Source organism: Macrobrachium rosenbergii, chromosome 54 (assembly GCF_040412425.1).
Source record: "Macrobrachium rosenbergii isolate ZJJX-2024 chromosome 54, ASM4041242v1, whole genome shotgun sequence".
Classification (NCBI taxonomy): domain Eukaryota; kingdom Metazoa; phylum Arthropoda; class Malacostraca; order Decapoda; family Palaemonidae; genus Macrobrachium; species Macrobrachium rosenbergii.
In genome coordinates this window covers 47,575,298-47,601,263 of record NC_089794.1, presented here as the reverse complement: position 1 = coordinate 47,601,263, position 25,966 = coordinate 47,575,298, and the positions used below count along the sequence as shown (strand labels likewise).

Sequence of the window (25,966 nt, the reverse complement as noted above, 5' to 3'; positions counted from 1 at the left end):
ATGTATACACACACTATATATATATACACACATCATACTACATAAATCATACTTTTGCGCGTGCATTATATACTGATTCAGTATGCGCCTACTTTCAACTTTTTTGCACCATATTTATGGCACACTGAAAATAGCATGGTAACTCTACGTCATAAATTTATATTTAATGAGCGAAGCAGTTTAGCACATTTTCAATTCCGAAAGCGTTAAGAAAATAGTAATTACGTAAGTAATTGCAGTTTACAACACTGTCTTAGATTAAGCGCCACTTTTACAAGGTCAGTAAGTGACTAAGAACACCATAATGTCCAACATACTCTGGATTGTTGTCTCTTTCGAAATTGTCGTCTTTGTCTTTCTCCTTCGAGCAGCGACGCAGCATTATGAGAAACTGCGCACATGGTTCAAGTAACGAGAGAAGCATTTTAAAAGTTACTTGCGCTTACCGAAACTAGTTTTTCGTGATGCTATCGATCAAGTGGCTTTAATCGGCGACTTTGGAATTTTTAACTACCGGTTTATGAGAGCTGATATCTGCAGTGCAGGCTTTAGCTCAACCTCCGGCATTTGGAGTTCCAAACGGCTTTCATTTTGCCATATTGAAGGTTTACGATTTTCAATTTTTATTTTTTGCTTTTCTGTTGACCCAAACTTAGGAAATTCTAAGCCGAGACAAAGCTGTTCATTCTGAGAAATAATAGGGTAGTAAACTTTAGGAAATTTACTGAGATAAGAATCCAACCGTTGCCCAAAATGATCGAAATGATGGTGTTTATCTCTCAAAAGTCTCCTCTTGTATTTGTAGAATTACGAAAAGACGCCGTCAAAAATTCATTCAACAGGTTTTAAATTTTCAAATTACCGCTTGAGGTCTTCAACTAAGTTCTTAGACCAGATTCATAAGCAGATTGTTGAATCTGCAGACGAAAGCAGGGATGCAGCTGTTGGATTACATCCGTAATGTTCCTATATTAGTTCACAACAGAGATCTCATCCCCATCCAGGCATGGGGATATATAGTAATATTCAGCTATAACTCGAGTAAACTAATTGACATATAATGCATTTCTAGTATTCATTTTCATTAGGTCGTCGTGATAGGAAAATCAACTTTTGCTTGATACCAGCACGACCTGGTGATGCGGGCAAGGTTGGCTGGTGGAAGCCAGGTAAAAAAGTCACAGGTAAAAAAGTAAAAAAAGTCACAGAAAAAAAAAGTCACATTAATATTCCCTAGAGAGTGACCCCCACGGGTTTTAACCAGGTATGTTTCCACCTCTGCGGCGTGTTTAGTACAAGCCCTTTGGGGATTACCGTAGAAACATAAACAAAAGACTGTAAATGAATGTGATTTTTTTCCTGCGACTTTTTTCCTAGCCAAAATTGTGACTTTTTTTCTGTGACTTTTTTCCTGTCACTTTTTTCCTAGCCAAAATTGTGACTTTTTTTCTGACCTTTTTCCTAGCCAAAATTGTGACTTTTTTCCTAGCCAAAATTGTGACTTTATTCCTGTGACTTTTTTCCTAGCCAAAATTGTGACTTTTTTCTGTGACTTTTTTCCTAGTCAAAATTGTGACTTTTTTCTGTGACTTTTTTCCTGTCACTTTATTACGGCCACCGGTTGGTGACTCTGCGTTATAGGAGATGGATCTTGCTTTTGGATCCAGAAAATAGGAACCACAATCCTCACAAAGAATATTAAGAATGAGGGATCCTAGAGCTTCCCATAGCAAACTGTTCGTAGGGTAAACAAGAGAGCAGCTGCAAAAGGAAGTATCAGTCGTGGTCTTGAAATCTTCCAGATAGTCGTTCTCAGAGCTGGAAGTAACAAAAGCGGCAATGATTCTCGAGGGTGGCGGCTTCTATCAGTAACCAGGGCCGACATCGGACGATTTGTTCCATATCGCTGGTAGGAGAAGCTGAAGAGATTTCTTATTTCCATAACGGTGCTTAGAAAGCGACGTTGTGCAGTGTGCAGTGAAATGATTTACATGAATGGCATAATGTGGGTGTGCACTTTGCAAGATTTGGCATGAAGGCAGATAATCCAAAATAGGAGTGCAATTATGAGCGTTAGAAACGGGAACAGAAACAAAGGAAAACAGCTGTCAATCAGAGATTTTTTAGTCCTTTTAAAAAGAATAGCAGGGATTCAGGGTCCATGATTCTGTTGAAATGTATGTTATTGCTAATATAGACGTACGCTCAATGCACAATTATTATGCCAGACTAGGCGGCAGGTTGCAGCCCCCCCCCCAAAAAAAAAAAAAAATGAAAATAAACTTAAACGGTAAAGACCACTGGAAAAATGGTAAAAATAAAAGTAAAAGAAATTCACCGGAAAATACGGATGAAAATGCGATGACAGTATATATAGAGAGAATTCTTGCAAGCAATCTTCTCAAAAGTGATATGACAGTGTTTATTCCACGCAATATCGATAGCGACAGTCAAACAGCACCTTTACCTTTCCCCAAATTCAGCGTTTGACTTGTTATCTCGTGTAATTACGAAAATGTCGTTCATATTTGTGTGAAGTGACCTCATCCTGAATGCAAATGATGATCTGGAAGCTCCGATCAGAATTCTTGCTTTCCATGTGATCCGCCAAGGCTCCCACGTATTCGACCGTGTCTCTTGGTTTGGGGAACGGCATACAAATGTCCTCTTCATTCCTTGAAGGAACTTCCGTTCATATATTAAAATACAGATGCATTTTGGTTTTCTGATATAGTTCAGTGGCAGCTGATCATTTCATTTAATGGCTTCTTACAGTGTTCTTATGTTTCACCGTACATCGAAGTGTTCAGCATTAGAGAGAGAGAGAGAGAGAGAGAGAGAGAGAGAGAGAGAGAGAGAGAGAGAGAGAATTAGGAATTTGATAGCGTTTTGAAGTCTTGAGATGATAGTCTGTAAGATGAGCCCATTTGTATGCGAGACCAACACAATAGAGTGCATTAGGAGAATGATGAGTATCCATTTTGTAAGTGGATTCAGTCATTTGCAGTAAATAAGAGTAATTTCTATTTTCAAAAACGCGTTCCGCATATAGATTACACACAATCAAAAATGTCTACAGTATATATATATAAATATATATCAGTAAGGACACCAATCAAGGCCAAAACCCGGAACAGCATTTTACATCACTTTACCGGGACATGTTTCGAGCAGTACCTCACTCGTTATCAACCTACAAATTAAAATGATAATGACAATTACAGTTCTTATAATAAAATAAGCAATAATACAGCAAAATTCCTATAAAAATGTTAAGAATATGTTTAAAAGATTTTTTATTGTAATTTTGTTGTATTAGTGTTAATTTTATTTTAAGAATTGTAATTGTCATCATCATTTTAATTTGTAGGTTGATAACGAGTGAGAGTACTGTTCGAAACATGTCCCAGTAAAGTGGTGTAAAATGCTGTTTCGGGTTTTGGCCTTGATTGGCGTCCTTACTGATATGCAGATGGCGCTTCCCTCCTAGTGTATCCATTGCTATAAATATGTATATACTATATATATACATATATATATATATATATATATATATATATATATATATATAATGTATATATATACAGTATATGTACACTCAAAAGTGTGTATATATTTATATATATATATATAGACACATTTTTTGAGTGTCTACATATATATATATATATATATATATATATATATATATATATATATATATATATATATATATATACATTATATGTATGTGTATAATATATATATATATATATATATATATATATATATATATATATATATATATATATATATATATATATATATATATATATGTAGACACATTCCATTAAATCCATCTACACACACACACACACACATACATATATATATATATATATATATATATATATATATATATATATATATATATATATATATATATATATATATATATATATATATATATATAGTATGTATGTATACTCACACTCAAAAATGTGTCTACATACATACATACATATATATATATATATATATATATATATATATATATATATATATATATATTTATATATATATATATATATATATATATATATATATATATATATATATATATATATATATATATATATATACTGTACTGTATGTAGACACATTTTTGAGCGTGAGTAAATGCCAATGTGTCATAGATGTCATTGTGACACTTACCTAAATTCTTTAGGGCTGATCTGACTAACTCAGCTTTGGCTGTTACCTTCCTTAAAATTTGAAATAATAAGACTTTTCAGTATGTCTGTCACCTTAGCTGAGCCACATTGTTAATGATCAGAATACTCCCATTCATTAGAAAAAAAAATTAAGTTAGAATGAAAAGACATCCTGGTGGATCAGGATGACTGACATGTGGTGGGTGAACTGTTTCCAGCTTCTCATGATACAAACATGTATAAACAGCAAACTCCAAGAACAGGTCGAGAGCAACCTTCAGTTTGCATCTATTGTATCTGCTGTGGGAGAACCATACTCTGGCAAGCATGGACATTCCTAGCTTGAATTTTCATCCCTCAGAAAGTAACACTCTCGTGATCAGGGCGAACCACAAGAAGGGTCTTTGAAAAGGATGTCTCCTTAAGGTGTTTTCCCCCTAATTAGGGCTGCCGTCATGAATAATAATTAAGTAATGAAACTGTGGTTCTGAGCATTCAGCACCAAGAGGGGATGAGTCAATGATCACTATAAAAGAGTAGACTGTTTTTGGACGCTTTGAGAAAAATGCAACTTGCGTGTTAGCCACTACTCATTTCATGTTAAGTTGTATATACAGGGTGTTTCGAAATTAGAGGCCCCCCCTCTACAGCATAAACTAAAATTGATATGGACAAAAACAAAAGTAATTCAGAACAGGTATTTATTTAAGTTTCTCTCTGAGTATTTAATATTTTGTGTGGCCTCCATCGGCCTGTACCACAGCCTGCATTCTTGAACGGTATGATTTCAGCAAATCACAAAAAAGCTGAGACTCAAACTCCATTTCCCTGAGCACTTCGGTCACCTCTCTTTGCAGGTTGTCAAGGCCTGGTATACCATCATAGTTCACTGTGTGCGCTGTTTCGAAGCAGCTCCTGTGTCTGAAGAGCCTTGAAACATGGTGCCTTATCATGCAAAAATGTGACTTCTTCAACAGATAACACATTTTCAGGATCTTTGAGGAAAGGAAATACTCCACCAGTAAGCACAGTTTCTTTGAAGTATTCGCCATTCCATGACTGTCCTTTTTCTTTGATGATCCACTTTAACCGTTTGGCTGTGAAACAGAGAAAAATTCCCAAACATTCAGAAAATTTCACAACTTGGCGATAGCGCACGTCATCGCTGATATCATCCAACTTTGCAGCCCAAATGATGTCATTTTTTTGATTTGGCTTCCTGACTGTGTAAATGAAGAAGTCATCTGATGCGGCAACATGGAGAAAGTCAGCTTCATCCCAATCTTTAAGAAATGAACCACAAAACCATGCATGGTCTTGTCTCTGTTGCTGAGTGATTTTTTTCAACTCACGATATACAGCACCATAACTTCTCTTCTTTCCCATTTTTGTTTCTAGTTCAAGCGCCAATTTACGTAAAGACTTTCTTGGTCTGCCCACTGCCTCAGCTATGATGTCTTTTGACTCCTGAGAAAGGACTTCAGGCCTTCCAAGATTCTCACTCTTTTCGCGATGACAGTCATATGGATTTTTATTCCAGTTTCTTTTAACAAAGGATTCATCTCTTTTAATGTATTTAGCTATCCAGGAACGTGAAATGAAGGATGCACCACATCCCTGGCCTCTCTGATTTCCTCCGAGTCGTTAGCCATGGCTGTATCTAACTCCGTCACTCAGTCTGAAAATACAAGAAATGTAAAATGAAAAATAGCTTAATAGAAACTTAAAATAATGCACTTGCAGATAGGCTATAGCAGAAAACTTCATAACTTTCCATTTGTTCTGTGGACGGGGTGGGGCCTCTAATTTCGAAACACCCAGTACTTTTCTTGACCTTATATATAAAGCTATTAATCTTTTTTATAGAACATATAGGTATATATGTACTGTATGTGTGTACACATACAAACACACACTAGTTTAATATATATACATTATATATATGTGTATGTATGTGAGTGTTTAAAAGTTTTGAGTGCGTAATTACCAAAAGGCAGTTTTTCTGTTAGAAGGAGTCTCGAGAGAAAATTAAACAAGAAAAAACAGTCACTGCCACATTCCGTTAAATTCCATTTGTAACTCTGGTCACCCAAGCAGTAAACTATGTACCTGGTAGTTAAACGACTGTGGTGGATAGCCACCATGATAGAGACAGGCATGGGAATAGCAACCTTATCCCAACAAAAGAATTATTGGGAACAGGAACCTTAATATCTGAGTCACCCCTTCTGATATATACATATATATATCCTCTTCTGATATATATATATATATATATATATATATATATATATATATATATATATATATATATATATATATATATACACTGTATATATATGTGTCTATAATATATATATGTATCTATATATATAATGTTTATATATTAAATTAGTGTGTGTATGTGTCCACACATACTTATGCACATATATTTTATAAAAAGATTAATAGCTTTATGTATAAGGTCAAGAGAAGTATATACAACTTAACATGAAATTAGTAGTCGCTAACACAATAATGACATTTTTCTTAAAGCGCCCAAAAACAGTCTACTCTTTTATAGTGATCATAGAATCATCCCCTCTTGGTGCTAAATGCTCAGAACCACAGTTTCATTACTTAATCATTATTCATGACGGTAGCCCTGGTTAGGGGGAAAACAACTTAAGGATACATCCTTTTCAAAGACCCTTCTTGTGGCTCGCACAGACCACGAGCTAATATTACTTTCTGAGGGATGAAAATTCAAGCTAGGAATGTCCATGCCTGCCAGAGTATGGTTTTCCCACAGCAGATATAGGCTAATAGATGCAAACTGAAGGTTTCACGAGCTGTTCTTGGTGTTTGCTGTTTATACATATTTTTTTTTTCATGAGAAGCTGGAAACGGTTCACCCACCACATGTCAGTCATCCTGATCCACCATTCTGAACAGGAACAATTTGACTCAGCTAGGGTGACAGACGTACTAAAAAGTCTTATTATTTAAAATTTTAAGAAAAGTAATAGCCAAAAGCTGAGTTAAATTCAGATCCGCCCAAAAGATTTTATTTAAGTGTCGCAATGACATCTTTGACAGAACAAAAAATAACCTCTTTCTCGGAGGAAGAGGTTCTTACATAGTCTATGGCTACGAAGAGTGAGATAAAGTCTAAAGATGAATCCTTATTGGTTGCTTCTCTTCAGGGTAATCAGAAGGGAAAGGAAGTCTGATCTTAATTACTGAATCTTTTTCCCAATTACATCAGGACTTGTCCTTAACACGGTTCCTAGCCTAGACATCCTAGCTATCATTCTACTGTAAGTGAAGGAGTTCACAACCCGTGCAAGTATTTATGAGGTACCGTGTTAAATTGACAGTTCTCTTATGAGGAGCAAAATATGTTTGATAGTAAATGCTGCAATAATCTTTATAACTCTCTGTGTATATATGTCAAACCATTTAAGAATTTTTAATTTCGAAACTTTCACCGAATCTTGATGCCCCTTGTAAAGCTTATTTGTTGTTGAAGGTGAAATAGTGATTCATCAAGAATGAAGAATAACTAGGCCACTGGGTATGGCCCACAGTGGGGCTGCAAAGATAGAAATATGCAGAATAATCAAGTTTAGTAAGGTTCTTGGAAAAGAAGGAAAGTAGGAATATTAGTTTTTTTTTTGAGATATATTGCAAAGGTAACAGTGAAAAATCCTTAGACAAGCAAGCTCTTTAAGCATTACACCAACAAGTTAAAAGTTAATAGTACAAGTTGGTCTGTATAAGAATGAAGACAAAACTCGACATTTCCCTTTCAGCCCTGTTTTACCGCTCATGAGACGTGGACAGGAAGAGAGAGAGAGAGAGAGAGAGAGAGAGAGAGAGAGAGAGAGAGAGAGAGAGAGAGAGAGAGAGAGAAACAAACTGGAACTCATATATCCAGACAGAGACTGAATATCAAAAGTGGTGCCCATAGAAAAACAATAACAAGAAACCTTCAGTACTCTAATTAACTACCACTATCAGAGCCAAGAGCCCACGGATTAGAAAGAAGCTTCTCAATGTACGCAGAAGACCTACTCTAGGGTTTAAAGTCAGTCCAGTCTTCAAGCAAATGCTAGCCATAGGACAACCCACAATTGTGAATAGGCATGCTCTTAAGCCTCACACAGGTCATGAATGATATATCGTAATCTGGAGGAACAAAATAAAGTCTACAATAGCTGACGCCTGACGGAGGATTATCTATACGCACCACAGCTGTATTAGAACCAAGTCAGAACCCTCAAAACCACTGGTGGGAAATTAAAAGTTACGTTTTACTTGAAATAATATTAAGGTAAGCAGTCAGCCTGGTACAACTTGGTCAAGATAAAGGAACCACAAATGATGAGGAAACAAGACGAAAGTTATCTCAAACTAGAATCTCCGCAGATAGAAGAAGAAGCTGATCCTGGAAGGTAGTTAACAAAGGACTTGGGTCTCTTGCAGTGGTTTGCAGGAATCATTGTTATTTTTTTCATCACGGTGCCTTCCCGGGTTTCCTAGTGGTTAATATAACTGACATACTGACTGCCAATTTTCGATGCACGATGTATTTCAGCTGGAGAAGTTTGTCTCATGAGCGCTTATTTGAATTTAAATGTTTTACCAGAGGAGGCTGATTGAGTACAGACATGTATTTACACATTGATAGTATCCCATTGTCATTTTGGAAGAGGAACTGCACGCTGAAAGGCAGAAGAGGATTCTGTCTATTAACTGTTGGTTTCTGAACGATGGTTTGAGCCGTTTATCTCCTTGCTTGAGAATAATATCTATTCAGCCATAACGACCTTGTGTGTGCATGAGAGAGAGAGAGAGAGAGAGAGAGAGAGAGAGAGAGAGAGAGAGAGAGAGAGAGAGAGAGCAGCAAGGACCAATCGAGCTATTTACACAGAACAGACGTTATTCACTGAATATAGCCTTTGTTTGTAGCCTTGAGCTCTACGGTAATAGAATGGCGTGCAATACTTCTATGTAAGCAACACTGAAAGGGAAGTTTTCTAACAGGTAAACCACGTCTTCATTATTATTATTATTATTATTATTATTATTATTATTATTATTATTATTATTATTATTATTTCTTCAAACGTCATTCCAAGTTTTTATGACATTTTACCACCAAAACATTAGTTTATATAATTATACCTTTGTATGCGTCTTTTATGACACTTTGCCCGTTATCCCTTTGCCTTACGTTCGTGATGAATGAAGTAACATAGGTGAGTCAAGGTGTTTTTTTTTAAATTCTTGTTAGCTTTGTTAAACCAGCAATCGAAATTTGAAACCTTAATGAAGTATTATGCATCTTTGGAATGTGCAGTTTTCATGTTTTTTCCCTTGTTTTTAAAACAAAAGCATCCAGTGGTCTCTTATGTCATTAAAGAAATCCGTTCTGATAAATCTTTATTTCAGTTAGTTGAAACTGACAAATAAGATTGTGAAGAAAGCAGTTATATAATAATGCTTTACATAATGAACATAATTCACAGGCAGTTTAAGGCACATTTTCAATCTTGAACTTTCAATCTTACACATTTCAGCGTGAAAACTGCCGGATCCACATGAACACAGGAATCCGAATAAGAGGGGAAAAACGTTTTACCGTTACAGAATTTCCCGACCCTCTCCAGTCCCCACTCCTGCATTTTCCATCTTTCCTTTGGGAGCCCGAAGGATATATCCCTCGCACAAACGGCACGAATTCAGCCAGTTCCATTCTCTTCAGAAGACTTGACATATTCTTGTATGATTTTAGCACCAGCGCCAAAAAGAAAATGCGCGACAAATGTTTATAGTTACAACTGTTACATAGACAGGAAGGACAATGACAAAGAAGTGACAGTTTATAAATTAGCATTATTGCAAATTAGGTAACTTTTCTTGCAGCAGTTTTGCCACCTTACAAACTAAGCGTCTGTTTCTCATTAATTGTCTGGTAAAGGAACAACGGCTACAAACTCTCCTATAATAGTAAGTGTTTAACCTTATATATATATATATATATATATATATATATATATATATATATATATATATATATATATATATATATATATATATCAGTGATACCTCATTCTCCAATAATGTCGTATGGATAAGGTACGAATAAGGAGAGAAACAGACGATTCACCAGATGTGAAGATGTGACGAGCACCATAACAACCATAGTTTCGCAGGACCTTCTGGAAGGTGGGAGGAACATTTTCCCAACCTCTGTGAGGAAATGCCTCAGATCCTTGCCTTCGCGCACACCTAATATTATTTATTTATTTTTTTACATTCTTGCGAGAAATGTCCTTAAAAGACAAGTTTCTGCTCGTCATTAAAAATTAGTACATGATAAATTACACATATATATATTTACTGTTATTAATGCACATACATGTATCATAGCAGCCACTCAGCATCACATTTAGCGGGGAAAAATATGATCGAATGGTGAGATTCTCACTCCACCAGTATCATAGTCTATGGACAATAAACCTAACTTCTTTTCTTCTTTAAATATGAATGTATCACTATGTCTACATATAAACAAAAGGCTATGTTAAGATTCGTGAAATGTACAAGCAAAGCCATAAACAGTATCATTCTTCATATCAAAAAATACACAAATTCACCGTCAAAGGTATCTCTGGGATTATGGCAAAACGGGACAGACAAAAAGGACTTGTGGTCTTTCCTGCAGCTTGAGTAAATCTGTAACACTTCAGCATTAACAGAAAAGTTTTAGTGTTTATGTGTATGAGCACCTGCACCTAATTCATGTTGCTTTAGCTTGGATATGCAAACTAGTAATTTAGGCATCGACTGACTTGTTGTAAGGATTAAATAACTCAATGCGTGGATATAAGAGCAAATTAAAACTAATGTCACAGAATAAACTCTTTTCAAGAAAATTATGAACTGTAAGTATATACACACAAATATAGTATACATATATATACAAATACACATACATGTTTGAATATCAATGCATACACATACATTTATGTATATTTATATTTATATATGTATCATTTTCTCATATAGATATATCAGCACACTTTAACCCTACAAACAGCCAGCCTACTCCACATGTAACAAGTAGGTTGCTCTGTAGTGGTAAGACATGAACACAGTAACATGGCGGTTGTGAGTATGGAGTCCACTTTGTGTAATTGTAATCTCACTACCTTTATTGAAAGAACTGCTCTGTTTCTATACAATCTGGGCAATTACTGACTATGGTATCCCAGTTATGCATTAGAAACTCTTCTGCAAATGAATGCTGGACGATGAAATAAGCTGCAAGTGGAAATATACAGCTAAGAAGTCCATATATTCTTGAATCCTTCTCCATTTAATATGCCGCAGGTTATGCTGGGGAGAATGGTATTGCAACGAATGAGCAATCCATGTCCAATCAGAGACTGAGGTTATGTGTACCTGGAAGACCTTCGTTCTCATCTAAAAACCGTTTTTACATGACAACACAGGCAGCACCACAGCACAGAGGTAGGCACACAGGCACCATAGTCATCCCTCCTTTAGTCTCAGAGTGTGAGGAACTCTCCTTGTAACCAGCAGCACGTTCCATTCTCCACTTGGCCTTACCTCTACGACCGCTTTCTTTCAGAGTCATTGTCTGAAAGGAGAACAAGGGCAAGTTTTAGAAAATGATCTCACGTTAAAATAAAAGTTCTTGTGGATAGCATAATAAATCTAAGCACCTGAATTCAGACTTTTCCATTCTTTGTCTTCATCGCAGTTATTTGGAATGTAACCCTGATACATACGTGCATTGTTTCATGGAAGAGCTCATGTCCAGGAGGATAGTACACAGGTGGTCCAGCTTTATTCTTGGTGAGTTCCCTCTTTGGAGTGGCCTCTGCTACAGCCTTGGCATCAGCCTCTGCCCTCACCGCAATCTGTTAGAGGAGTTAAAGTATTAACATATACACACTCCAGTACGAGATTTATAAGCCATGTTACATTCACTGCCTATGATTTCCCTGATTTCTGTATTTGCCACCTTCGAGGTTAAAATCCATTCGTTTTCTCTCTCATCATTTTCCTCTGTTTGCTTTTTTTCTTTTATTTGTGGTAATTTGATAATGACAGTCAGCTACAGTCCCAGCAATGACCCAGTGAAAATATGCATGACAAGGCAACAACATTGTAAAATGTACTGTATACATAGATGAGAGTCTCTCTTCATTGATTTCTTGTGACGCATACTGAGAGTGTATCATAAGCAATCCTTTCTTAATTTCATAGCTTATTAGGGAAGAAGTACGTGAATTCTTTTCATCTGAGAACTGCAAACTTCTGGAATAATGATGTTCCTGAGATTTCTTGAGAATACTTTTGCCAAAAATTTAGAACTTTAGGAATACTATATTTATGTAGTTGGTTTTTTGTTAGGCACCCCATACAAGTTACAGACTGCTAATGAACTCATTGTGCAAATAATCTGTAGTTTTCAACAAACATAGCATTTACAACACACTTTGTGTACACTAAATTCTTTTGACTACAATTTGGTTACAGAAATACAAAACTTCATGATTTTTTTCGAAATACTTGCTTGGTGAGATATTTTGATCAGAATGAATGCAGGGACATAAATAGCTCCTTCAATGATTTCCTTGGTAAAATTTTTGCTACTATTATCTAAACAAGTCCTTGAAACTTTCAATTTCAGGAATAAGCACAAACTTAAGGACAGAAATCAAGTGATCTGGGGTGTCGTCACTAACCTGATTGTTTTGCGGTAGGAGTGGTTCCTCATCAGCAGGATCACGTCGTGGACCTCTTGGAGTAGGCCCATTACCTGGACCATCCTGGCGAATATAAATAACATTTCAAAATGTGACAAAAGCAGCTGGGAAAATTCATATCGTTGATTTTGTAAAGGGATCTCCATTATCATCTTTGAGAATTTATTTACATAAGATATTGGCTTCCATAAGTCACTACTTTCATTTTTTTCGTAACTGGTCAAGGATTACAAGGAAAGTTGTTTACCGTTGAAAGAAAACCTCAAAATTTTAGGTGATCATATTCTTACAGAGAAAATAATAAATAAAAAATCTGAGGCATCATTGATTATGCACGTAAACCAACGTTAATAAACAATGTATAACCTAAAACAATCCACCTATGTACAAGTAAATGAAGCAATTTCTACTTGAAAGGTGCAAACAACATATTTCAGCGTAACTTACGGAAGTATTGAACACAGAGGAATGCTACTATACAGATACTTTATTATACAGAGAAGAGTTTGGCAGGCTAATCCCTTACACATTCAGAGTAACATGTGCAAACTAAAAGGTGTCAATCTAGAACATAGCCAGACGTATAACGTTTAGAATTCAGATCGGTTCCTGTGCCATAAAAAAGGGACATAAACAGGTATGTGAGATTTTATTCTTTACATTACCAGCCGACATTCTTCGTGGTAAAAACATGCAAAAATGTGCAGATATTTGTTTGCATAAAGAACGTTTAAGTCTGAATACACATTCAAGTCATTTGTGTATGTTAGAGGGCTACACATACACAACGAGACCTTTTAAGACATATAAGAGCCAATCATAAAGTGCTTGATGATGCTTGAAGTGAGAACAATAGATGCATAGTGGTGACAAGTAACATTCCTACTTTGAAGATCTAAAAAGCCAGACATCAAGTTATCTAAATTTATGTAATACAACGAATTAACACAAAAAAGTGATTTACGATTAAGCACAGGATGAGGTTTCTTATTTTATCCATAGAATAATCTTAATGATCTTATCTAATACTTGATATCTGCTTTGAGTATGAAGACGTATAACTATTTATATAAACTAGCTGGTCGATACTGCAGACATTAGACGAAAATAATGCTACTCACCGACCTGCTTTCTATCAAAAGAGAAATGGCATATAAATCACATGTTTAATTTTCTCTTTGGTTTGGCTTTTGTTCAGCCTTCCATCGAAAAAAAGTGCAAAGAAGTTTAGGTCTAAAGGATGAGTATCTATTTATCGCGTTTAACAGTGATCTATCAACCATTCTGTTATTTAAAAAAAGTCAGATTCAATAGAAGCAGATTGGCAATTTAACCTTTTCTTCTTTATTTTTAGAGCATTATCCATTTAACCATCGTTACCTTGTCTTTCCTTGGAATGGGGGAATGTTTTCTTAAGGTCATTTCATTCACAGAGCGCCTAATGTAATGCTGTAAAGTGGAAAATACATTTAAGCCCTGCTTGTATAAATGGAGAGGAAAGAGAAAGTGTTACATAAACTTGTAGACGTAGATACAAGTATACATGTGAATAAGTAATTCCCATAAAATGAAACAAAATTTTGATGTAGTAGATCTTAGCTTACCTCAGAATCTGAGAAGGAAGTCATGAGATCATCAACACGGCGAGGAATCTTGCCATCACCGCCTGACTTTATTGGAGAAGTGTCTGGGAAAGGAAGAGTCTCATTCCTTGGCCTTCTGACACGTTCTAGGGAGTCTGAATGGGTTGATCTTATATTGGTCACATATGTGATGTGTTGCGGTGCATTACTCACTGGAGGTCTTTCAGGTGAGACTGAGCGACCCCTGCTTGGATAAGGTGTAGAAGTGACTGGAGGTACATCACTGGGACTGTATGGCCTTCCTGGTTCACCTGGGTAACCTGTATGATGTGTAGTTCGAGTTGTAGTTTTATTGATTGTGATAGAAATGCTTCCAGGATGTCCTTGTCCAGGATCTGTTGGTCCATTAGGACTACCTGGACCATAATCAGGACCGTGAGGTTTGCTTGGATAATTTGGACTGTCAGGGCCATCTTTGTCCTTTGGACTGATTGAACCATAGGGCTCAGCTGGACTGTGAGGGCCACTTGGCCCGTGAGGACTACCTGGACTATGTGGAGAACCTGGCCCACCGGGCCCAACACCCCCAGGGTATCCCCCTGGATGAATAACGTTTGTTGTTGTATCTCTCTGGTTAACTGTAGAGGAGCTCGTTCGAGTTGTGTGTTTATGTAAGCTGTAATTAACTACCGTTGACGGCTGATCAGGCTGAGTTGGTTGAGCTGGGTGACCGGGATGAGCTGGGTGACCGGGATGAGCTGGGTGACCGGGATGAGCTGGGTGACCGGGATGAGCTGGCTTACTGGTCTGGGTCAAATGTGTTGTTGTCACAGGCTGTGCAGGTTGTGGTGGCAGGGGCTGGCTTGATGGTGCTACCTGAAGAGCTGGTGGGGATCCAGGTAGAACCATTCCTGGGGGTGGTGGTGGTGCTCCATCAGGCAGAGGCTGGCCAGGTTGAATAGTATAGTGATAAGAGTAGTGGTAAATAATTGGCTGTCCTTGAAGCTGTGATGGAGTTGGTGAAGGTGCACCTTCACTCGGTGGCACAGAGGATGGTCCGGGAACTGATACGTAATTGAGTGGCGGTAGAGGCTGAACACCTGTTCCACTAGTATTCCCATATGTATAGATGTAAGCAACTCCTGGTTCCCGGGGAGATAGTTGAGGTGGAGTTGGAAGAGGAATTGGTTCTTTCCATGACTGTCCGCCTGGAGACACCTGCAGTAATTAGTGTTATGTTATTAGGACATCTACCACAGAAATAACTAAGACTATTTGACAATGACTGTACAACTAGAAGAGCTACAAATTCTCTAGTCACATATGTCATTTTGCAAAATGTAAAATTCCATCTTTATGCGCAGTTTATATAAATTATTGTCACAGCAGTTCATGTAAGAAGCCACACCTAAAAAACTTAAAACTAAGTTTGATAGGCATACAAATAAGTGTGAAATGAAAAGAGCTTTTCGAATACACTTGACTAAGGAGAACATAAGATTTCCAAACTTCATAAATAAATGAGTCAATCAGGAGGAGGTATAGCTACTGATTCTCTTGATTTTAGAGTTAAACTTAGAGAGGATTTTCAACATGCACTAAAATTAGGGAAGAAAAGATGAGCAAACTTAGGTGTGCACAAAAAGAATTAAGAATAATTATAATGCCCTGTAAAGATACTTGTCTTGCAATGTACCCTATCAAGGCAGTTGTTAAAAAATAAATATGGGTGAAGGCTAAATTCCCCATGCTGATTACTGTTGGATAGCTGGTCTCTCGGCTGTTATATGGCTTAGTTCGTGCTGCCATATGAAAAGAGAAAGAGTGAGAGGAAAAATGGGTAAGGCCTTCACGGCATTTTCTGTGTCAGTTCGACTCACATTGGGAGGAACGCCCATGCCAGGCCAATATACTGCACACTGCAGCTGCGGCAGGCGAGGCGACACCGGCCCACGCTGTAACATCCACAGTCACTGTCCATTCTACTCATTGTTTAGTTGGGATTATTTTTCTTTATAACTCGCTTTTAGTAGCTATGATTAGCTAAGTGGAGAGTTAATGGATGGCGATTAAGTGTTTGACCTTCAGCTATTAAGAGATACAACATCTTATGGGAATATCTGGTGAATCTCGTCATGTACTACAGCATCAACCCTAGAAGCTTCATGTTGTTTTAGCTAGTTAAAGTCCAACCAGATCAGCACACCTTTCATTTCATGTCTAACTGTTAAGCATGAGAACTAGGACATATTAACCCCTACAAGGTAAAACCACTGTACTGTTTCTGCTCCAAGTGAGACCAAGTTGTATTGTTAATGTGATCATTATACTGGTGTATGTCTTGAGACTACTTCGTGCTACAGTCAACAATATTAATAACAAATGGCGTGTCCACTTCAAATAAGGGTCGTTAATAACATAGAAACAAGTACTTGCATTTGGTGAGTACTAAAACAATCATAAATATATTCAACTTCTGTGATAAAATAGTTTAGTTGTGGATATTGGCAAATGCAATCAATATTAATCATGATATCATTGAAATATGCAAGGGTTAACACATCAATGTCAACTATTACAACAGAATACAATTCTCGAATTAATATCCCCCAGAGGGTCAACAAAGAAAAATAATCTGTTGCCAGAACACATCATTTGTCAGGCACTCAGACTTAGATGTCTGTGAAAAGTAATTTAGCCTGACTCATGAGCATCAAGAGACTCCATGAACAATGTATTCATTTCATTAGTACAATTCTCTTGTAAAATTCATTTGATTACAAAGCAAGATGCACAAGGGACTAACCTGTGGAGGAGAGGACAAGGTAGATGTGGAGGTGGAAGTAGAAGTGATCTGCTGTTTTTGGAGCAACTGGCGGCGTCTCGCTTCATCTTCAATACTCACCTGCATTGAACAAAAGAATATGAAATGTCTGGAATGATTTGGATTTTAGACATGTTTTGTTTATGATCAGAGAAGCAATAAGCAATTTTACTAACGGGACGAGTGTATAATGTGCTATAAAAAATCCTAAAGTTATGATTACGCATCAAGCTTCTATCTCCATTGGAATTTTGTAATGGATTTGGGAGGATCAGTATAAAAATAATGGCAATCAGGCTGGCAGAGGATGATTCTCAAATGTTTTGAGAAAATGAAAAGTAATGTAACCCCTCCTGAAATGCCCCAGGACAGAGACGAGTACTGACCACTGGTGGCTTGCTAGAATCCTGAGTTTCGTAAGTCTTCTCAAATCTGTTGCGCCAAACAATCCGACGAACTTCCCCACTTTTTGAGTCATCAATCATCTCATCGTCACCACTGTAGAAAGAATAATTTAGTAATGCTACAAAAATGTATTACAGTACAGTTCGATGAATAATGTTATCTGAGAACAAAATAAAGCCATTTCCTTGGAGATAATACTAGTTACTCTATACTTACTCATATTTACTGCTGTCAGTAGACCTGAGGGATCCATTGGCCATTGTGTTTGGTGGGGCTGTGCCTAAAGAGAGAAGATAATGTTAAATGTGCCAGTATTTGTTCTTCCCACATAAAAGAATAGTAATTGATATATTATTACTGAATGTGATAGTGAAGATATTAGCCCATAACTTTCAAAGTTATATGTGCTATGCTTTGTAAAAAAAACTTGTATTGTGACAGAGAACTTAAAAATGGAATGAATATTACAAGGTTGTTCTACTTTTCAGTATATTACTGTTTTTCTGTTAATACTGTTAATATGTTTAATATGATAAATTGGTATATTCATTTCAATACATTCAGAATAATTTCAAAATAAATAGTATTCAAAATAGTTCGAAGTTCTTTAAACTGATATTCATGCTCCTTATATAACCCAAAGCTAGCAAAAGTTGAAGACCAGATAGTTAAGCCTCTTCTTAGCCCCGCTCTGACCGCTGCTTTACCATGAAGCAACCAAGCAATATTTGTTGCAAGAGGTCAAAAGACACAATATGTGTGTGTGAGTCCTTGGAGCACCCTTTGGTGCCAAGAAGTGCTTTTGTCATTCTGAGAAAACATAACATTGACACAAAGTTATCAGGAATGCTCAAAGACCAAACACAACGAGCTTTCAAGAAGACCAATAAATCATAGAGAAGTCCAGAATCCTTGAAAATACCTATTAGCTTTGAGCATTCCCCTGCATTAAGCTAAACATGCATGCCGCCTTCACATCCATACACACAAAACTCAAAAACAGATATCTGATTATGAGGTGTTAATGCCGTCTTTTTAATAGTACATTATCTTTGAAAACTGACTATTCATTCGATTTTTCTCGGTTTGTGGCCACGTTAACCAGTGAGGGACAATAACAAGAGCTTTTTAAAAAGTATATTGACACAAATTAAGGCAGCTCAAGTGGAAGAGATCCTGAACACTTGGCTACCCAAAATATTCCAGGGTTTAACCACTGCAAGCAAAAATATCCACCTAGAAACACCTATGACAGATTTGATCAAAAGCGGGAAGGTTACACATAAAATGCGGGATAGAAAACACCAATCTGCTTAAACTAAACCCTCATGAATAAAAAAAAAGGAAACCAAAACAAGTAAAAAATGGTCAAAATGTAATCCACTCATGATCTGATGAAAAACATTCATATGCCCTCCAGGTCACAACAAAATTGTTTGTTACTCTGACTCCTATTAAAGTGGACTCATTTACACCTGTTGTGATATATTCTTTATAGCCAACAACAGTATGTCTAATTGTAGGTAAGAGTGCTAGCAACTTGTTTGTTTGTTTTCTGTATGTGGTTATTTTCCATCATGAAAATTATGTCAGTTTTGGATGTTAGAACTATGGCTGATTTCGCATCTGTATTCTGCCAGAAGTGTTATTGACTGTTCTGCAAAATTTCATTTACTTTTAATATTGTAGTATGCCTCATTTTACGGCAACACTTCACAACTCAACCCTAAATATAGATATTCATTGTGACTTGGAGTCATTGCATGGTTGTTTCCAGTGAATGATACTATTATAGGGCTTTGGTGCAGCATAAAGCCACATAGAAACATGAAAAAGATGGTTCCATAAGCCTCACCATGCCACACAACACCCACTTACTACGGTTCATCACTTGATGTTGTTGGACAGTGGTACCAGTGTGAGAATGAGAAGAAATTTGAGTCGTAGAACTAACGGTACGAGAATGGGCTTCAGCGGCAGCCAGAGTCAATACAACGGACGGATCATCGGTAACTGCATGACTGGGGATTTCTTCGTCATCATCTGGAGGAAGCTCAGAGGCTTCTAGAACTAAGGGTACGTCGTGTCCGATGTTTTCAGTGGGCTCAGGCGGTGCAGAATTAAGAACCTCAACAGGAGGGGGTGGCTCAGCATTGTGTTGCTGCTGGGATTCATCTAGTGAATCGATCAAGGAGTCAAGTTCATTGATGTTCTTCCGCAACCTGCCAAGCGTTGAGTAATCGGATCCGACGGTTTTAGATGTTTTCATGGTATCTGTTCCCAGTGTGTCTGTGTCGCTGGAATCAACAGTTGGAACATAGCCTTCCTCCCCACCTGAAGGAGGAGCCACATCAGCTCATGCATTTCTGACTATTCAACACAAAAGTCACACGCATTCCACTCTCTCTAGTCTTATAAAACTACCATGCAGAGATAGATGTACGTCCCCTATAACCAAGTTGGCTATAGTAAGCTATTAAGCTGGCCATAGAAAGCCAGCCATTAAGTTTGGTTTAGAGAGCCTGTAACACTTGACCATTTTACATATTTCTACCTATCCTAGCCATTATTTCCTAATTTACTTGACTCGGTGCCTGAAAAGGTTTAGAGCTTACATTTGAAATATTCATGACCTTTGCATTTAACAATGATGCCATAAAAATACCAAGCTTAATAACAATTCATGCAATATAGCGTACTGCATAAGGTACATACTGCATATATATATATATATATATATATATATATATATATATATATATATATATATATATATATATATATATATATATATATATATATGTATATGTATATATACATACACATATACACACAGACACACACACATATGTATATATATATATATATATATATATATATATATATATATATATATATATATATATATATATATATATATGTATATGTATATATATACATACACACACACACACACACACATATATATATATATATATATATATATATATATATATATATATATATATATATATATATATATATACATACATGAACTCATCATCATTCTTGTTACAGTACCTAACTCCAAGAGGTTTTTCTCTTGGCCATCATTTAAGAGATGATCTTAATGGTGAAAACTACAGAAGCCACAGAGGCTTCTGATTATATCTACATAACTTCTGATGTTCTCCAAAGGTGATATAAATACGAGAGGTTGTTACAATGTGCACAAGAAATCAAACCAAAAATGATACGCTTGAAAACAGTCTGGTATTTGTTGCCCTCAAAGAAACTATATATCTTCAAGGATAAATATTTACCCAACACTGTTGACAGATGATTGTTTACACGAAACAGTCTCCAGTAAATGGCAAAAGATTGATTAAAATTCCGATTTCAGTTTTACCGGTTTTCACAATTATTATCATTTCAATCTGTTCAGTCTTTAGTTTTCATCAGACATACAGACAGACAGACATGCATTTCTTCATACCTAACCATCTTTTATCTCCTTAAACTAAGCCATTTAAACATATGAACAAATGCATACTGAAATTATGAGGATAATTATATTTTGTATGCAAATATTGTAAATTTATTTTTATTTATTTATATATGTATATATATATATATATATATATATATATATATATATATATATATATATATATATATATATATATATATATATATATATATATATATATATAAATAAGGATATTTACGTATGCACGTAAATAGATTTATGGTGGTTACATAAACTCTTTCATGTATGCAAGCACATCTAAAACTAAAGTAAAAACCCTAAGTGCGGATTTTAGTAGTCTACAGAATCCAATAATAAGGAAATTACCTGCACTCAAATACTGGATAATAATGGAATCCTTTATCTAGGACCATTAAAAGTATTAAAAGTAACTTACGGAGAAAAGTGCATGCAGTAAATACTAAACATGCACTACATGACGCTCCTATGATTACACGCAGTGATGTATATGTGTACGTATATACACGCAAACACAACAAGCACACAAGTATCTATTTCACGGATTTAATATTTCAATCCTAAGTCAGTGTTTAATAGTGTTTGTCACTGCTGAAATCCAAGAAAGGTCACCCGAATTAGAAATGGAAAAGAATAAGGATTTCCGCACTCAATGTCAAGGATATTATTCCGCAAGAGTTCAGACCAATTCATTCCCAGCTAAAACAAAGCCACAAAATTATTATAAAAAGGAATTATGATAATGAGTAAAGAAAGAAGATAACTCCATCATTGAAGTCGATTACTTTCCAGGTAAAAAAATCGGGGATATTATTAATGTCTGCATTTTTTTAGAATGGAGGATCACTCACTATCCAAAAATCTGTTTTTGACTTTAGAAACCCTATCATAGGCTTTGCTTTGCTTAATAAGGACATTTGTTAAGAACAAGATATATGCAATGTTTGTGAGAAAAATCAACACTCATTCTCTTTATCTAATTTTTTTGTATTAAAGAAACTGTTTTCGATGCCCGGAAATAAGACATTAGACAAAACAAGCCATAAGACAAAATACCAAACACATGAGAAATCTGAATGACAACACTGATTCACGGCACTTTTCATTTACAACAGAAAAAATGATTTTAGATAAATCACGTTTGACCGGAGGAAGTCACCTGACTGGACATGACCAACACGGAAATGACAGGATTTGAAGGGCGTTACATTTACATGATCTGACTTTGTGCCACTGGTGTCCATACACACGCATATATATGTATATATATATATATATATATATATATATATATATATATATATATATATATATATATTATATTATATACATACATATATGTACACACATATATATATATATATGTGTGTGTGAATCCATGTATCAAATGTATATATGTACAGTGTATTTAGATACAGTCTATATATATATATATATATATATATATATATATATATATATATATATATATATATATATATATATATATATATATATATATATATATATATATATATTATATATATATATATACATGTACATATTTACATATATGTATACATATATATATATATACATATATATACATGTACATATTTACATATATGTATATATATATATATATATATATATATATATATATATATATATATATATATATATATATATATATATATATATATATATATATATACTACAAAACGAATCTAGAAAACAAACGTTTGGTTAATCTAGCTGCTTATATTTAGTGTAGGGTGAAAGAACTATATACAGACAAACACTCTCACACAGGATGATAATCCCCAGCACCACTAGCATCGGGGTAGGGACGACTGAAAAAAGAAGTGTTTAAGGATCTATGTCCGGTGGTATTTGAGAAACATTACTACAACTGGAAGGAAGAGTCACGGGAGTGAAGTAGGTTTCGAACACCATGATATTAAGCATAGCTAAAGGAATTTCGTTTTTGGGTCAAGACATACGCAAACAAATCTGCCTCACCTATGGTGGCCAGGGCATCTACCAGTCTGTTTGCAACTTTCTGGGATGCAGAGATCACTGGAAATAATCGTGTTTGGAAAGAGGAGTTAGTCTGGCGGTGGTTGGATGTTGGTGTATCTTCTCTCAACTTTGGAACAGAAGCTGAGAACGTCTATACTGACATGCAATTTTCACGTGAAAAGGCCTGCACAAACAGGCATTCTGTGTTTGGCATGCCTGGCTGGCTGGCATTCTATGCACGGAAGTGCCTGCCTGCCTGCATGGCATTCCATTCTTGAGAATGTCAACTTGGCAAGGTATTCTGTTCCAGTAAATGCCTGTCTGGCTGACATTCTGTGCTGAGATGTGCCTGCTTGTTTGGTATCTTGCGCTTAAGAGTGACTATCTGGCTAACATTCTGTGCTTGGGAATGCTTGCCCGAATAGCAATCTGTGGGTAGGAATACCTGCCTAGCTGACACTCTGGCCTTAGAATGCCTGCCTGGCTGGCATTCTTTGCTGAAGAATGCCTGCTTGCCTGGCATTCTGTGCATGGGAGTGATCAATTGGCTAGCATTCTCCGAATTTACAATTTACTTTGAAGAGTAGAGACTCTGTTAGCAGCTAAAAACGGGTGGCATACACGCTGGAGTTCATCTTATAAAGCAGTATATGTCTAAGGTCTGTTGTGCACATAACATGCGACCACTTCTGAGAAGCAAGGTGAATCTGATCGATTTTGTGGACACTAAGTCAGCATCTACTTGGAATTGGAGGCATTTTGGATGTTTATCACAAATAACTACGATCATTATACAACTTTATCTGTTTACTGTAAAAGAACTTATCATGCAAATTTTTTATTGACTTAATATTATCTTGAAAGTGTCAGGAAATACTATCATGGAGTTGGGGTGTTTGAGGCAAAAGCTACTGCACAACGAGAACTTTCTGAGCTGGTGTCTTGTTTCTTTGTGATGTTTAAGATTCTTTCCGGTAACTGTTAATGCTGCATTACTGTTGCAGTTTAATATTCCAGCCTTATTTGCGTAAATCTGCAAATATTTTAATCCAATTATTACGGGACTTTGAACAGGAAATAAGAAAAAAAAAATAAAATGCGCGGAGGGTAATGTATCATTAAATACTAATCATTAAGTAGATGTACTTTAATATTTTCTATTTATTTATTTGTTTATCATAATTTTCCAACTTGTCTACCTGCGAAGTAGGGTTTGGCGCTAACCACATCCACATAGCGACTGATATGACCGCCGGTGATACCTAAAATCAATGAGAATCATTACCAATATTAACCATTATTTGTGAAACATCACAAAATTTCTCTTACTGGCCTGAGCCTTTGGAGGGAATGCTAAAGTCCGTCTACCTCGCCTTAGTCTAAATTCCTCTCATGGATTATACTCTCAGAAGTGACCATTAGGCAGTACTGTATACTATTACATCAACTGTATACGTAAACAATGCAAAAGGCACAAGTTCATCTATATCCTCTAGAGCAGTCTATAATAAACGCCACTGAAATGCATTAAGGAATATCAAAAGCAATGCTATCTCAAAAGCTCAAGTAAAACATGGACTGCCAAGAAATACACAAGTAAGGTACTTAATGACGATCCTAAACTCTTCAAAACTTATTTTAGTATTCAAGTTATGACTATTCAATAAGCATCTGAAAGTTACAGTATCCAAACTAATCATAGCACTTGAATCTTACACATCAACAGCATTCAGTTACTATACTTATTTACGGCACTTAACACTACACATTTGCAATATTCAAACTACGACACATTTACGACGGTTGTCTGTTGCACATTCACTTTATTCGAACTTTGATAGTCATTTACGACAGTTAAGTAATAGAAATCTACGATATTCAGGGTATTATACTTACTTACGATCCTTGACCGTTAGACATGTAAGTTGTTCAAGTTACGTTCATTAGTGTCTCGTGGCTTTCAGACTTTTACAGTTTCGTACCAAGAGAAATGTCATTGCCAGTACCATAAATTTACCCGTATAAAGAATGACTGTTTCTGTTTACTTAGGGTCGCTAAGAATTCTGATACACATTCGATATTTTAGAATCTTGAAAAATTATTTTTTCCTCGTAATTTGAATTTCGTTATGTGAAGAAAATAAATCATCGCTTAACAAGAAGCGTCTTACAGTGACACAAACCGAAAATCATAGACTCCACTTGAGTATCACTTATTAATGTTATTGTAAGTTAAACCTCGCAATTCTGGTTTGATTATTTTTTTAGAGTCAGTTTAAGCATTACTGAAAAGTAAGAAATTTTAGAATCTCTATAAATAATCATAAATTTCAGTGATCTAGTTTGGTCAATAAATGATAAATCTATACTCTAAGTTAACCCTATTTCTGTTTATTATCATTATTAAAAATAATTTTCTAGAGTGATTCTTTCTCTCGTTGGGGCACTGTGGTCCATACAAGCCACGTTGTGTTCCTTCATGTATATTGATAATGATAATAATAACATTAATTAGTAACAGTAGTAGTAACAGTGGTAGTAATAGCAGTAATAGGTCCAGTAATAGGCAGCTTTAATAGGTTTAACCTTTGGAATGCGTTATTTTCATCATCCCCTTTTCGCGAAGGCTTCCCGCCGGGTTTTTATGAAAGCGAGCAGCAACTGCTTTTCTTTTGGAGAATGTAAAA

The 25,966-nt window shown here is 35.8% G+C and overlaps 1 protein-coding gene across 50 annotated transcripts in view; it reads right to left on the bottom strand.

Moving 5' to 3' along the window:
- Window positions 1–9,607: 9,607 nt before the first annotated feature.
- Window positions 9,608–25,966, bottom strand: part of LOC136835064 (collagen alpha-5(IV) chain-like) — a 130,390-nt gene continuing 114,031 nt past the window's right edge. For 5 of the 50 annotated variants that reach the window (XM_067098204.1, XM_067098206.1, XM_067098205.1 and 2 more), the window contains 10 exons: window positions 24,479–24,541; window positions 18,008–18,071; window positions 17,773–17,884; window positions 17,369–17,467; window positions 16,443–16,517; window positions 14,584–15,780; window positions 14,360–14,428; window positions 12,959–13,042; window positions 11,996–12,127; window positions 9,608–11,844 (listed from right to left, as the gene is read on the bottom strand). In XM_067098204.1, the coding sequence (XP_066954305.1) occupies window positions 11,680–11,844; window positions 11,996–12,127; window positions 12,959–13,042; window positions 14,360–14,428; window positions 14,584–15,780; window positions 16,443–16,517; window positions 17,369–17,467; window positions 17,773–17,884; window positions 18,008–18,071; window positions 24,479–24,541 (2,060 nt within the window). In that variant the 3' untranslated portion in view covers window positions 9,608–11,679. Of the gene's footprint in view, window positions 11,845–11,995; window positions 12,128–12,958; window positions 13,043–14,359; window positions 14,429–14,583; window positions 15,781–16,442; window positions 16,518–17,368; window positions 17,468–17,772; window positions 17,885–18,007; window positions 18,072–19,669; window positions 20,126–23,279; window positions 23,337–24,478; window positions 24,542–25,966 lie in introns of all 50 variants that reach the window. The other 45 variants (XM_067098213.1, XM_067098215.1, XM_067098216.1 and 42 more) reach the window with 16 other exon arrangements.